The sequence below is a fragment of the Typopeltis vanoorti genome, chromosome 5, assembly GCF_054136105.1.
Source record: "Typopeltis vanoorti isolate ZY-2024b chromosome 5, IOZ_Tvanoo_1.0, whole genome shotgun sequence".
Classification (NCBI taxonomy): domain Eukaryota; kingdom Metazoa; phylum Arthropoda; class Arachnida; order Uropygi; family Thelyphonidae; genus Typopeltis; species Typopeltis vanoorti.
Window position 1 is genome coordinate 46,994,511 of NC_143553.1, and position 14,198 is coordinate 47,008,708.

The 14,198-nt window shown below is 36.0% G+C and overlaps 1 protein-coding gene across 1 annotated transcript in view; it reads right to left on the bottom strand.

Annotated features, from left to right (window-relative positions):
- Positions 1-11,509: 11,509 nt before the first annotated feature.
- LOC150106359 (fucose mutarotase-like) overlaps positions 11,510-14,198 on the bottom strand; it is a 177,135-nt gene continuing 174,446 nt past the window's right edge. The window contains exon 6 of the mRNA XM_090392402.1: positions 11,510-11,822. Coding sequence (XP_090248528.1) covers positions 11,762-11,822 — 61 coding nt within the window. The 3' untranslated portion in view covers positions 11,510-11,761. The remainder of the gene's footprint in view (positions 11,823-14,198) is intronic.

Sequence of the window (14,198 nt, forward strand, 5' to 3'; positions counted from 1 at the left end):
TCTGCAAATTACATCTTCTCAATCTTTCCTCATACTCGACATTCCAAAGGTCAGAAACTATCTTAGTCAGTCGGCTCTGGATCCTCTCCAACATCTCTTCATCCTTCTGAAAACCAGGTGACCAAATCTGGGCACAATAGTCCATATGTGGCCTAATCAAAGCCCTATATACAAGTCAGTGTCCTCTGCATTATTCCCAGAAGCCTATATGTTGTCTTCATAATTTGGGCTATGTATCCCCTAAATTTCAGATCCTTATCCACTATCAACTCCCAGATCTCTTATTTCCTCCACCTCCGACAATATATCCTCACCAAGCATAAATTCTGCATCCCATTTTTGTTTTCCAAATTTTAAAACCTTATATTTTGCAACACTGAACTCACATCCCCATTACTGTACCCAATCACTCAATTTATTCAAGTCTTCTTGTAAGGCCACAACATCCTCTCTACTCTTCATGGTTCGTCCCAACTTTTCATCATCTGCAAACAACTGAATATCTATATCTAAATCTTCACCAATATCATTAACACACAAGTTAGCAGTACTGTGTGAGATAGAGGTGAATGGAATCAAATACTTGGTGGTATGTTGTTATAGACCAGGTAATGTGGATGGTGGTGATAATGAAATGTATAATTAAATTGGTCAAGCAAATAAGAAAAGGGTGATCATTATGGGTGATTTTGATTATGGCAATATAGACTGGAATGGTGAGATAGCAACTGGAAGTAAAGAAAATGAGTTTTTTTGAGTTTTTGAGGGATAACTACATCAGACAGTATGTAACAGAGGGCACACGAGGATTGAGGGTCTTGGATTTGGTCATCTCATCAGAGGATATAATTATAAATGAGGTGTCAAATCATCCACCAATTGGTGAGACTGACCATGAGGTGATTACTTGGGTGGTTGCCAGTAGTGTGAGGACTTCTGTGAGAAAAGGATATATGTGGAGCTACAAGGAGGGTGATTATGAATTGCTGAGGAAACAACTTGCAGGTGTAGCATGGAATGAGCAGTTAGCTGGAAAAGAGATCAATGCAGTTTGGGAGATTTTCAAAAACTGTCTAGTAGATGCAATGTCTAAATGTATTCCAAGGATGAGAAGGTTAAATAAGGTAGGTGTGAGATGGATGAATAAAGAGATTAAGCATGCGATACAGAGAAAAAGGGCATTGTGGAGGCAGCATAAGAGAAGTGGAAATAACTAATTTCATGAGGTCTACAAAGACCAGGCAAGGAGGGTGACTTGGTTGGTGAGGGTAGCTAAAGAGAGGTATGAACAGCAGTTAGCTAATGAAGCCAAAAAGAATCCTAAGGAGTTCTTTTGATATGTAGCCAGCAAAAGAAAGAATGATTATGGAAGGATGACACTGACTGGAGAAAATGGTATAAAGACAGCTGTTGCAGAATGTGTGATGGAGATACTTAATGAGCAGTTCATAACGGTCTTTCAATCTTGTGAATGTGATTTCATGGAGATATTGAGAGCAGTTGATGATGGGCAAGAGAGACCAACTGTAAGTGATCAAGAGGTGTATGGGGGAGTTGAGTAAACTAGATGTTAATAAGACTGTGGGACTAGATAATATATCACCACGTATTCTGAAGGAATGTGCCAGGGAGTTGACACCTGCCTAGACATATTTTTTTAATACGAGTCTTGAACTCGGTCAAGTTCCTAAGGAGTGGAAGGAGGGCAAAATTGTGCCACTTCATAAAGGAGGTGATCGAACTCAAGCATCAAACTATAGGCCTATCTGTGTATCAGGTGTGTGGTTAAGTTGTTGGAGAAGCTTGTGAGAACTAGGATCGAGAGTTGGGTTGACAACAATGGTATTATCTTTGATGGACAGCATGGATTTGCTAAAGGGAGGTCATGCTTTAGTAATATACTTACTTATTACAATAAAGTGACTGCTTCCTTGGACAGAGGAGAAGGATACACAGTAATATACTTGGATTTCACAAAGGCTTTTGATAGAGTACCTCATGATAAGTTGACAATCAAACTAGAGCAGATGGGATTGGATATTAGATTAGTGCATTGGATTGGAGACTGGCTATCTGACAGGTATCAACAAGTTGTGTATGGGGGAGCGATATCCAGGAAAAGGAAAGTCACTAGTGGAGTGCTTCAGTGGTCTGTTTTAGGGCCATTACTGTTTAACTTGTATATTAATGATATTCGCGAAGAATTGGATGGAGATATTCAGTTGTTTGCAGATGATGCAAAGTTGGGACGAACCATGAAGATGTTGTGGCTTTAGAAGACTTGAATAAATTGAGTGATTGGGCACAGAAATGGGGATGTGAGCTCAATGTTGCAAAATGTAAGGTTTTAAAATTTGGAAAACAAAGATGGGATGCAGAATTTATGCTTGGTGAGGACATATTGTTGGAGGTGGAGGAAATAAGAGATCTGGGGTGATAGTGAATAAGGATCTAAAATTTAGGGGACACATAGCCAAAATTGTGAAGACAACACAAAGGCTTCTGGGAATGATGCGGAGGACACTGACATGTACGAGTAGGGAGATTCTTGTTCCGTTGTATAAGGCTTTGATTAGGCCACACATGGATTATTGTGCCCAGATTTGGTCACCCAGTTTTCAGAAGGATGAAGAGATGTTGGAAAGGGTCCAAAGGTGACTAACTAAGGTAGTTTCTGACCTCTGGAATGTCGAGTATGAGGAAAGATCGGGAAGGTGTAATTTGCAGAGTCTGGTGGACAGGAGGAAAAGGGGAGATATGATTGAAACCTACAAGTTGGTAAAGGGTTGTTATAGGATCAATGCTGGAGAAGTTCTACAGAGAATAGTGGGAGATCTGGGGAGAACCAGAGGTCCTTCCTGGAAACTGTATAAAGAGGGTGTAAGTAGGGGAGTGAGAGGCAGGTTTTTTCCATGTAGAGTTTTGAATGATCGAAATGCCTTGCCTGAGAGTGTGGTAACTGCAAGGAGTTTGAGTGTGTTTAAGACATGGTATGATGAGCTGTGTGTGTGATAAAAGGACCTCCCAGATGAGTCTTTGACTCCATGAAGTCTTGTGGTAGTAATAATAGTAATAAACAGCAATGGCCCTAAAACAGACCCGTGAGGCACACCACTAGTAACGTTCATATTGCTCCCCCATATACAATCAATCTCCAATCCAACTCCATCCGTTCTAGTTTGACTATCAACTTATCATGTGGTAATCTATCAAAGGCTTTGCAAAATCTATGTATATTACTGTGTATATTTCTCCTCTGTCCAAGGAAGCAGTCACCTTATTTTAATAAGTCCTAGTCTTATTGCAATGGATCCTAGTTCTCACAAGCTTCTCCAACAACTTAACTACAACACCTGACACACAGATAGGTCTATAGTTCGATGCTCGAGTTTGATCACCACTAGTAACATTCCACTCCTTAGGAACTTCAACCAGTGCAAGACTCGTATTAAAAAAATACATCAAGGCTGGCGTCAACTCCCTGGCAGATTCCTTCAGAATACGTTGTGATATATTATCAAGTCCCTCAGTCTTATTAACATCTAGTTTGCTCAACTTCCCATACACCTCTTTCTCACTTACAGTCAGTCTCTCTTGCCCATCAACTGCTCTCAATATCTCCATGAAGTCACATTCACAAGATTGAAAGACATTTATGAACTGCTCATTAAGTATCTCCACCACACCTTCTGCAAAAGCTGTCTTTATACCATTTTCTCCAATCAATATCATCCTTCCATAATCATTCTTTCTATTGCTGGCTACATATTGAAAGAACCCCTTAGGATTTTTTTGGCTTCATTAGCTAACTGCTGTTCATACCTTACTTTAGCTACCCTCACCAACCAAGACACCTGCCTTGCCTGGTCTTTGTAATCCTCATGAAATTGGTTATTTCCACTTATCTTATCCTGCTTCCATAATGCCCTTTTTCTCTGTATTACATGCTTAATCTCTTTATTCATCCATTTCACGCTACCAAGCTGTCTCCTCCTGAGCTCTTCACAACCCCCTCCCCCCGTAGTTCCACATATACCCTTTTCTCATAGAGGTCCTCACACTGCTGGCAACCACCCAGGTTGCCAGCAGTGTGAGGACCAAATCACCCACCAATTGGCGAAAATGACCTCATGGTCATTTTCACCAATTGGTGGGCAATTTGACACCTCATTTATAATTACATCCTCTGATGAGATGACCAAATCCAAGACCCTCACAATCCTTGCATGCCCTCTGTTACTCAAAAAACTCAAGAAATTAATTTTGTTTACATGCAGTTGCTATCTTATCATTCCAGGCTATATTGCCATAATTGAAATAGCCCATAATGATCACTCTTTTCTTATTTGCTTGGCTAATTCGATCATACATTTCATTATCACCAACATCCACATTACCTGGTCTATAACAACATCCATTCCATTCACCTCTATCTCACACCATACTATCTCAAAACCACTGGCACTATTTCCCTCTTGCATCTCTACTTTGTATGGACATAACTCTTTTTCTATCATCAATAGCATTCCCCGTCCCTTTTTACCCCCTTCTATCCTCAGAAAACACATCATACCCTTCCATCTCTATTCCTGTCAGAATGTTGTCATCATCTAACCATGTTTCACTTATTCCAACAATTTTTGGGTGAACAGACTCAATTAGTGCAACCATTTCATCTGCCTTGTTTCTTACACTTCTAGCATTTGTATACAAAATATGTGGCCAAAAGATTTTCTTTTTTTATTCTTAATACCTTTTTCTCAATTGCTCTACTTGTGAAATGTCAGAAATGCTCAAAAGAATCAAGAGCCTGGAAGCATTCTTGTGATTTGTTCTTGCAGTTATTTCTTCATTTCTTTCTGTGCCATTTCATCAACTTAAAAATGTATCATTTAGAAGCAATATCCTATAGCAGTAACTTTCTTTTTAAGATGTCAATATAATGTTACCCTAAGATTCAAGTGTTCCTTGAGGAAATGTATTTCACCCTCTTTGAAATGAGAACTTAAATTTTGTAGGAAGCAGGCAAATATGTCATTTATCTGATGTGCAGTACCCACCATTACTGAAAAGACAGTATAATACACATAGACAAAATATACTACAAATACTTTAAACAGTCAAAATTTCAAAATATAAACTCTCCACACTCAATGATAATCAACCTAGGCAAGATCTACTCTACTAATAACAAATCTATCTTTTTTTTTTTTTTTTTTCTAACTGTGGATACTGCTGATAACTTCACCACAGATCCAGCGAGACATTTCGCCATGACTTTTTCATGAATACACCCAAATCCAACAGATGACAAAGTTAGGAGTAGTATCAACAGCAAGATAGAAATAATAATAAAATTATAGATTTGTTATTAATTATGAGAGTATTTATTCAAAATTTTGAGTGGGTCTTGCCTAGGTTGGTCATTATTTAGTGTGAAGCATTTATATTTTATATTTATAGTTAAATGACCCATTATTACTCAGATTGCTAGTTTAAGCCTACATTCTGCACAATATTATTATTATTATTGTACAGGTACCTCCATGGAGTCCGAAGACTCATTGTGGGGAGACCCAAACTATCCACACAATCTATTATACCCCTCCTTGAACCCATTAACAGACAATGCACTTACAAATGACTCTGGCAACCCAGAGTTAATTAAGGAACAAAGGGGAAGAGTGTTGGGGAGGAGAGAGAGAGAGAGATGTAGGTTAGCAAGGAATGAACAGATCTGTGAGAGGGATGTATTGGAGATTTAATGATCCATGGTGTAAAAAATGCAATGTTAGAAGAGTGCTTGCCTGTAGGAAACAGATAATGTGACTAAGGCAATTAAGTGATGGTGAAAATGTGGATGAGATGATAGTGATGGATAGAGGATGTATACATCTGGAGAGACTGTTGTTCTTTGAACAAGTGAGAGTGTTAAGGCAAGAAAATTAAAGTTGCCAGGGGAGATGGCCTCTTGTGAGGATAGTCGTCACTTGGGAGATGGTGTATGCTATCACAGAGTAAAATGGAGTTGAGCGGGATAACAGCAGGCAGAGGAATAGTGAGAATGCACTGATGCATTATCACTATTATCATTTTCACCCTCGCTTCCCTATACTAATGCCAGGAGTATCAGGAATACAGGGTATGAAATAGTAGTATCAATAGCCTCAGCTTATCTAAAGATTGTTAGAATCAATGAAACATGGTTATAAAAAAAAAAGAGAATACTCTAACAAGACTAGAAGTAAAAGTATAGCATATTTTGGAAAGAAGGATAAATGGGATGGAGTGCTGCTTATTGATAAATTGTCCTGTCTTCTTCTTTAACTTACTGAGTCTCTAAAGCTAAGCTCTTTGCTACAAGCCAACTTTTTCCACTCTTTTCTGTCTTGAGCTCTTCAATCTGGTGCAAAATTCCCAATTCAGCTAAGTCTTTTTTGGATGTTATCTTCTCAAAGTTGCCATGGTCTTTCCATCAAGCCTTATCCTGAATGCTTGTTCAGTCATTTTCTCCTCACCCATTCTTTCCACATATCCAGGCCATCTCAGCTTGCCAGGTCTGATTTCATCAGTTATTATTGAGGATCTATAGAGTTCGTATAATTCATAATTATGCCTTCTTCTCCATTCACATGTTGTGTTATCTCTTACTGGTCCACAGACTTTTCTAAGAATTTATTTTCAAAGATCTGCAAAGCTTTTTTTGCATCTTGGTCTGTTATGTTCCAGATTTCTGATCCTTATAAACCGATACGTGTGATGATTGTCTTGCATATTTCTATTTCAACTCTGCTTGAATGAATTTTGGAAGATAACAAAATAATGTAGTCAATGATAAGATCTATTAGAGGCATGTATTCTAACTTGTGTTTCGGTACTAATTTTATTACATTGAATAATTAATGTTCCCAGATATTTAAAGGAAATGGAATTTTTAACAGGTTATTGATGGTAAACTGGTAATTTTCCCATTGGTTGTTTCTTGCTAAATACTTTTAAATTTTAAGTTTTATGAATGCTATTCTAATGTCTTCAGCATCTCCAATATTAGGATATGAAGATATCATCTGCATATCCTAATATTATTGTTCTACTTGTGTATCATTTGCACTTTCTCTAATACACTTTTCTAAAAGCCAAATTAAATACAATAGGTAAAAGAGCATCTACTTGATTTAATCCTGTCTTAATAGCAAAAGGTTTAGGTTTACTTCCATTAGCAATACTGCTATGCTTCAGAAGTGGCTTTTTTTGGCCTGGAGGGTGGCAGGACTGTGGAATGTATTGCATGATGGATTATGACAGTGTGGAGGGTGAACAAGTTTAAAGAATGAAACAATAGACTTTGTGTTGTTTAAGGTAGGCCTCCCATGATGAGTTGTGGCTCCATGGAGGTTCTGAATGATAATAATAATTAATTCCATTTGAACTGTGTTGGTTAAAGTTTAACATAAAAAAATTTAGATGAATTCTACTTGGCATGTTCTTCTGCCATGTTAAAAACATACGCATCATATGCTTTTAGTAAAAATAGCTTATTTTTTCTGGAACAACTGCCTACCTACTTGAGCAGGAGGTAGGTAGCCAGTTTTCTGTTAATACCTCATAACATACCAGAAATTATGGTAGCATAACCAAGTGGAAAATAACTTCCATCAACCTCATACCATACTTTTTCTTAATCAAAATAAAGTGCAATGCTCTTTTTTTTTTTCAATCCATTGTTAATGATGCCATTGTACTTATGTGTAATCTCACAATTGCATTAACAGCCACAGCCTTTATACTTAAATGAAGTAAATGAAGCAATTGTGGTTGTTGATGTATGCAGATACAATACTAGATGCATTAGCCAATCAACTTCTTAGGCCATAATCACAGGAATTTCCCAAGGACTGAGTCATGATTTTCCTAAGGGAAGGTAACAACTTCTTTTAAAATTAAACTTGAGCACATTTATTAACCAGCAAGCCACCCAATGCAATAAAGAAAGTCACCAAAGTAAGTTATAAATTAATGCATGATTTCAATTTTTTTTTTTTTTTTTTTTTGAGGGAATAAACAGAGGTATTCCAAAATGAATATGTATTATTGTTATTATGGAACACCTCCAAGAAAGAGCAATATAATTTCTTATATACTAGATTGAATTCTAAAAACTGCTTCATTGTTACTTCAGTAAAAGCAGCAGCAGCAATCAAAGGATAACCATGAAACATTTTTGTTATTTTTTCTTCATGTAGCTTCCTCGGTGAGAGGGTGCAGCACCATGTCCTTCCAGTTCTCTCTGTTAGTGGCTTTCCTTTTTGTTTCTGCATAGCTATGTGATCCTGTCCATGATCTTATATCTTCAAGCCAAGCCCTTCGTTTTTTGCCTCTTGATCCTTTTCCCATAAGTTTCCTTCTAAAACTGTTAATATCCTCTGTCCTGCTGAACCTCTCAGTACATGTCCTGCCAATCTCATCTTTCTCTGGATCATTTCCTGTAATAAAGATCTCTGTGTTCTCATTCTCTGTAGGACATCTGTATTTGTCACATGTTCTGTCCATGGGATTTTCAGAGCTCTTCTATAGCACCACATTTCAAAGGCCATTATCTGTTGCCTTACTCTATTCTTGAATATCCAGGTCTCACTTCCATATGTGAAAATTAGCCACACTAATGTTCTTATCATTCTTTTCTTTGTCTCGATACTCACAGAACTTCTGAGCAGATCTTTATTTTTCCAGAATGCATCTTTAGTTATGGCTGTTCTTATTTTTATTTCTTTATCTTGCTTTCCATCTGCAATAAAGTAGGTGCCTAAATATTTGTATTTTGTTGTATGTTCGATTTTCATATTGTTTATGAATATTTCTGGCTCGGATCTGCTTTCTTTTGAGATTTTCATAAATTTGGTTTTTTTTGCATTAATATCTAATCCAAATTCTTTACCTTCTTCAATTAGTAGCTGCAGAAATTTGATTAATTTGTTTCTGTTTTCTGCTATTAGAATGGTATCATCAGCATATCTAAGATTGTTGTATTTTATACCATTCATACTAATTCCTGTTTTTTGTTTTTCAATCTTTTTCATCACTGTCTCACTATAGATATTAAACAGATTTGGTGAAAGGATACAACCTTGTCTAACTCCTCTTTTTATTTTCACTTCAGAAGTCTCAGAGTTAAACAGCTGCATTTTCTGGTTGGTGTAAATCATTTTTATAATCTTAAGTATATGATCTTCTATGTCTAATTTATCTAATATATTGAACATTTTATTATGTTTTACCCGGTCAAAAGCCTTCTGAAAGTCTATGAAGCATATGTAAATGTTCCTATTTCTTTCGAGTGATCTTTCTATTAGTATTTTTAGTTCCAGGATAGCATTAATGGTTCCCATTCCTCTTCTGTAGCCTTTCTGTTGTTCACTCAATTCACTACTTATGGCTCTTTCAATTTGTTTGTTAATGAAGGTTAAAATAATTTTAAATGCATGAGATATTAGGCTCACAGTTCTGTAATCCTCACAATTTTGTGCATTATGTTTCTTTGGAATTGGTATACAGATAGATGTTGTTAAAACTTCAGGTAATTGTATTGTTTTATAGATGTCCTGAATGGATTCCACTAAATAGTTGTTATTATTGCCAGTCAAAGCTTTCAGCAGCTCAGCTGAATATTATCACACTCAGGAGATTTATTATTAGGAAGATTCTTAATTATATGTTCTACCTCCTTTCTTGTGGGTAGAGTGGTATCTGTTGTTACGTTTAACTTAAGGTGTCGTGAATCATCCAACATGTTACCATTATCATCATCATAGATATCTGATAAGTACTCCACCCATCTTCCATTTAACTTTTCCTTATCAATGAGTATGTTTCCATCTTTGTCCTTGATGTTATTAGACTGTGTGCGTTTTGTTTTTCCATTAAGTTCTTTCACTTTCCGGAATGCTTCTCTGGTTTTGTTCCTATTTTGTAATTCTTCTATCTGAGCACTGCCTATTTATCCAGTATTCTTTCAATCTTTTACATAATTGTTTGATTCTTTTATCCAAAGTTTTATATCTTAACCTTTCTTCTTCTTCGTTTGCTCCTCTTTTCCATGTTCTTCTTTCATCAATAAGGTTGATTACTTCTTGAGTTATCCATGGTTTTTTCTTTCTTTCTTCTTGTTTACTGATGTGGTTTTTAGCAGATGTTATGATAGTTGCTTGTAGTCTATTCCATTTAGAGAGTTCATTTTCGTTTTGCAACTGTGCAGACAGCAGTTCTGAAATATTTTCATTAAATTTTGATTTTATAATCGGATTTTGTACCATTTGCAGATCCCATTTTAGGGGTTGACTTCTTTTAAATTTTATTGTTTTCGGGCAAATATTCATCTTCATTAAGACCAGTCTATGATCAGATCCACAGTCAGCACTTGGCATCACCTTTGAGTTTTGTATTCCATTGAAGTAACGTTTACTGACTACAACATAGTCTAATTGATTTTTGTATCTTCCATCCAGACTTTCCCATGTGTATCTTGCTGTTGGTTTTTGCTCAAAATAAGTGTTAGTTATGATGAGATTGTTCTTGTTACAGAAATCAATCAGCTTTTGTCCTCTCTCATTCCGAATTCCTGGTCCAAACGGACCCACGTGTGTAGATGTTCTCTCTGATCCAACTTTTGCGTTCCAGTCACCCATAGCACAAATAACTTGATCTTTCTTGCCTCTGACTTCCTTTATACAGCATTCTATTTCATCATGCATGATATCTATTTCTGCTTCCTCATTCTGTTCTGTAGGAGCATATATTTGAATGATCAGCATATCTCTAGGTTTAGATTTCACTAGAACTGCCATTACTCTATCTGAATTTTTGATTATATGGATAATGTTTTTATTACTTTTCTTCTCTACAATAAATGCTACGCCTCTTCTTGATATTTCACCACCTGATGTATATATTTTATATATCTTACCATTTGGAAGTTTCGACTCAAAATCTGACGATCCTTTCCAAAAAGTTTCACTTACTCCTAGTATACTAATATTCAATCTCTCCATCTCTCTCTCATCACATTAGCCAATTTCCCGCATTTATTCAATCCTCTTATATTTCAAGTAGCAACATTCAAGCAATTTCCGTGTCGAGTTTCTTTATAGCAGTCACGGACTGACAATACCGCAGGGCCTGCTATATCACCCTGAATATGTTCCGGGCATATTGAGACTACCCTGGCTTTAATTCTTTTCTGTGTAGATATGATGCTTTACACAGCAGCATTTTTTTTTTTTTTTTTTTTTTTTTTTTTTTTTTTTTTTTTTTTTTTTACGGAATGGGCTGCCAGAACCATCCATCCCCCAATATGAATGGAGGACCGCAGCTGTCGTTGGTTAGCGGTCCCATGGACCTAGCCGGGAGGCATACAAAGTAGTGCCACCAACCATCCCCCTCATCCACCACCAAGGGTGACGCCCCGATGTGCCATGACAGGCTCAGCGACATATTTTGTTATTCAATAAATCTATTTTGTCTTAATATATTTATTTTTGTTTACAAAAATATTTTGGGAAATATATACCAAGTAATGTTACATGCTGTAGGAATTACATATTAATTGAAAATCTCGTTTATGAAACAATGGAAAAAACAATATTTAATCCTATATCAGAAATATTCTGAATTTGAACTACCTTCCTTAATGCAGAAATGCTTAATTTTCAGAAAAAAACAAGCACATGATACATGAGCTTTTACTGCATGGATTTTAATGAAAAATTTAATCAGAATATTCGACCACTCCTTTTCTGAGGATTATATTCCCATAAAGTGCTGTTTCTCTGAAAGAAAGAAAGAATAATTTGTTATTACAGTAAACACAGACGACCTTTTGAATTAGAAAATACAATGAAAACAACAGTATTTCATAATAATCATTTCATATCATAAACACAGTGCAAGACTTTGTGATTTAGATTTTTTTTTAGAGGGTGGCTGGTGGACAGATATCAAAGAGTAGTTTATGGAAGAGCTGAGTACAGGAGAAGGCAAGTGACTACTTCAGGGCTCAGTAGTTGGTCCTCTGTTGTTTAATTTGTACATTAATGATACTGGAAATAATTTTATAGGAAATATCCACTTGTTTGCTGATATGCAAAATTGGGAATTCAGAATGACTTAATGCTGCTGGTATGGGCAAAGGTAAATCACTGTCAGTTTAACATGGCTAAGTGTAAGGTGATGCACTTTGGGAGGATGAGATCACATGCTATATACCATATTAATGGAACTGAACTTCAAGAAGTTGACGAGGCAAGGGACTTGTGGATTATTGTGGACAGAGAACTTAAGTTTAAAGGGCATATTGCAAAGTTTGCCAAAACAGCACATCAAATTACACGGTTGTTGTTGAAGAACACACCAACAAGTAGGGAAGTTATTGTTCCACTTTATAAGGCATTAATAAGGCCACATCTGGACCACTGTGCACAGATCTGTTCATCTGGATTCTTTGGTCATGAAGAGGTGGTAGATAGGACCCAGAGGCAAGTGACAAAGATTGTTGCAGGTCTGTGGAATGTTTCCAATGAGGAAAAATTGAAGGTCTGTGGGCTCCAAAAATTAGCTGATAGGTGTAAAAGAGGAGATATGATAGAAGCATATAAGTTATTAAAGGGGTTTTATAGTATTGATACTGATGTATTTTTTCTTCCCAGTGCAGGAAAGGGGAGAACGAGGGGTCATCCCTGGAAATTGTGTAAGAGTGTGGTTAACAAGGGTGTTAGGACTAGATTTTTTTTCTTAGAGGGTGATGAATGAATATGTGGAATTTGTGGCCAGAGGTGGTTGTAAATACTTCTTCATCCATGGGAGATGAAGAAGTATGACAGGTATTGTGTGAAAAATGGCTAGTGTTTCAATGTAGGATCTCCTGTGATTTGTCTTTTGACAAAAATACTATAAGAAATTATTATTATAATGGAGAAACCGTTATAATAATAATTTCATAATAATGAAAATTCTGTTACAGCAACCTGCATAAAGATGTATGACTAATAAATCTTTATTCATACAAATGGTCATCTCTCTCTCTCTCTCTCTCTCTCTCTCTCAATCTCCACAGATGTAGTGCTAATACAGGCTAGGAACTGCCAGCCTGTATTAGTACTGCATATAACAATTACTACATGACACCTCCACGGAATATAAGGATTTATCACGGGAGGGCACTCTACTTTGCTAAATACATCTCACCCTCTCCTTTCATCCTTTGTCTGTACAAAGGATGAAAAAGATGACTTTCTGGGAGAAAAAACCTTACTACCTCCATATGAGATCGGCTAACTCACCTGAAATTGAAAAAATCCATATAAGGATTTCCCTTGTCACAACGAGAATCGAATCCAGGTCTTTTCCAATCAAAGGGCAATGTTCTGCTTTTCTTCCAACTGTACTATGGAAGCACACAGTTTAATAATTGCCTTAAATATTAATTTTAAAAAATACTACATGATTTTTTTTTCTCTTCTTTTCTTTATGATTAATTTTAGGCAAAAGGCTGGGTCTATAGATGAATGTCCTTTTCTAAATCCATTCTGTACTTCTAAAATAAAGTTTTCAGAATATTTTATTAGTTCGTTATTTAAAATGCTGCTATATATTTTGTAACAGGAATTTAGTATACCCATATCTATATAATTTTTAGGGTAATCTCTACTATCTTTTTTAAAGATAGGAATCACAATTGCTTTTTTCCATTCTATTGGGGAAGGGGGGAGGCGGTACCAGTTGAATAGATTATTATTTTTATTTAACATATTAAAAGAAAGACAAATATCAAATAATGTCCTAAGAGCTATCATAAGCATATATGAAAATAATCAAATATAAGATTAAATCATCCACTATCGTATACGAGAGAGATAAACCAAGGAGTACGACAGGGATGTCCCCTCTCAGCAACTCTTTTTAATATTTATCTAAATGAAATAATAATAAAATGGAATAAAATTTTCCATCAAGGTATTAAACTTTTTCCTACTGTGAACTTAAACACTCTCCTTTTTGCTGATGACAAATTATAATTACAAATTCTGAAGATAACTTACAGAAAGCTATTTTAAATCTAAATGAGATAGCCAGGTGAATTCATTTAACTACCTAGGTTGTATGATTACATATGAAAATGAAAAAGATATAAACCTAAAAACTGCAAA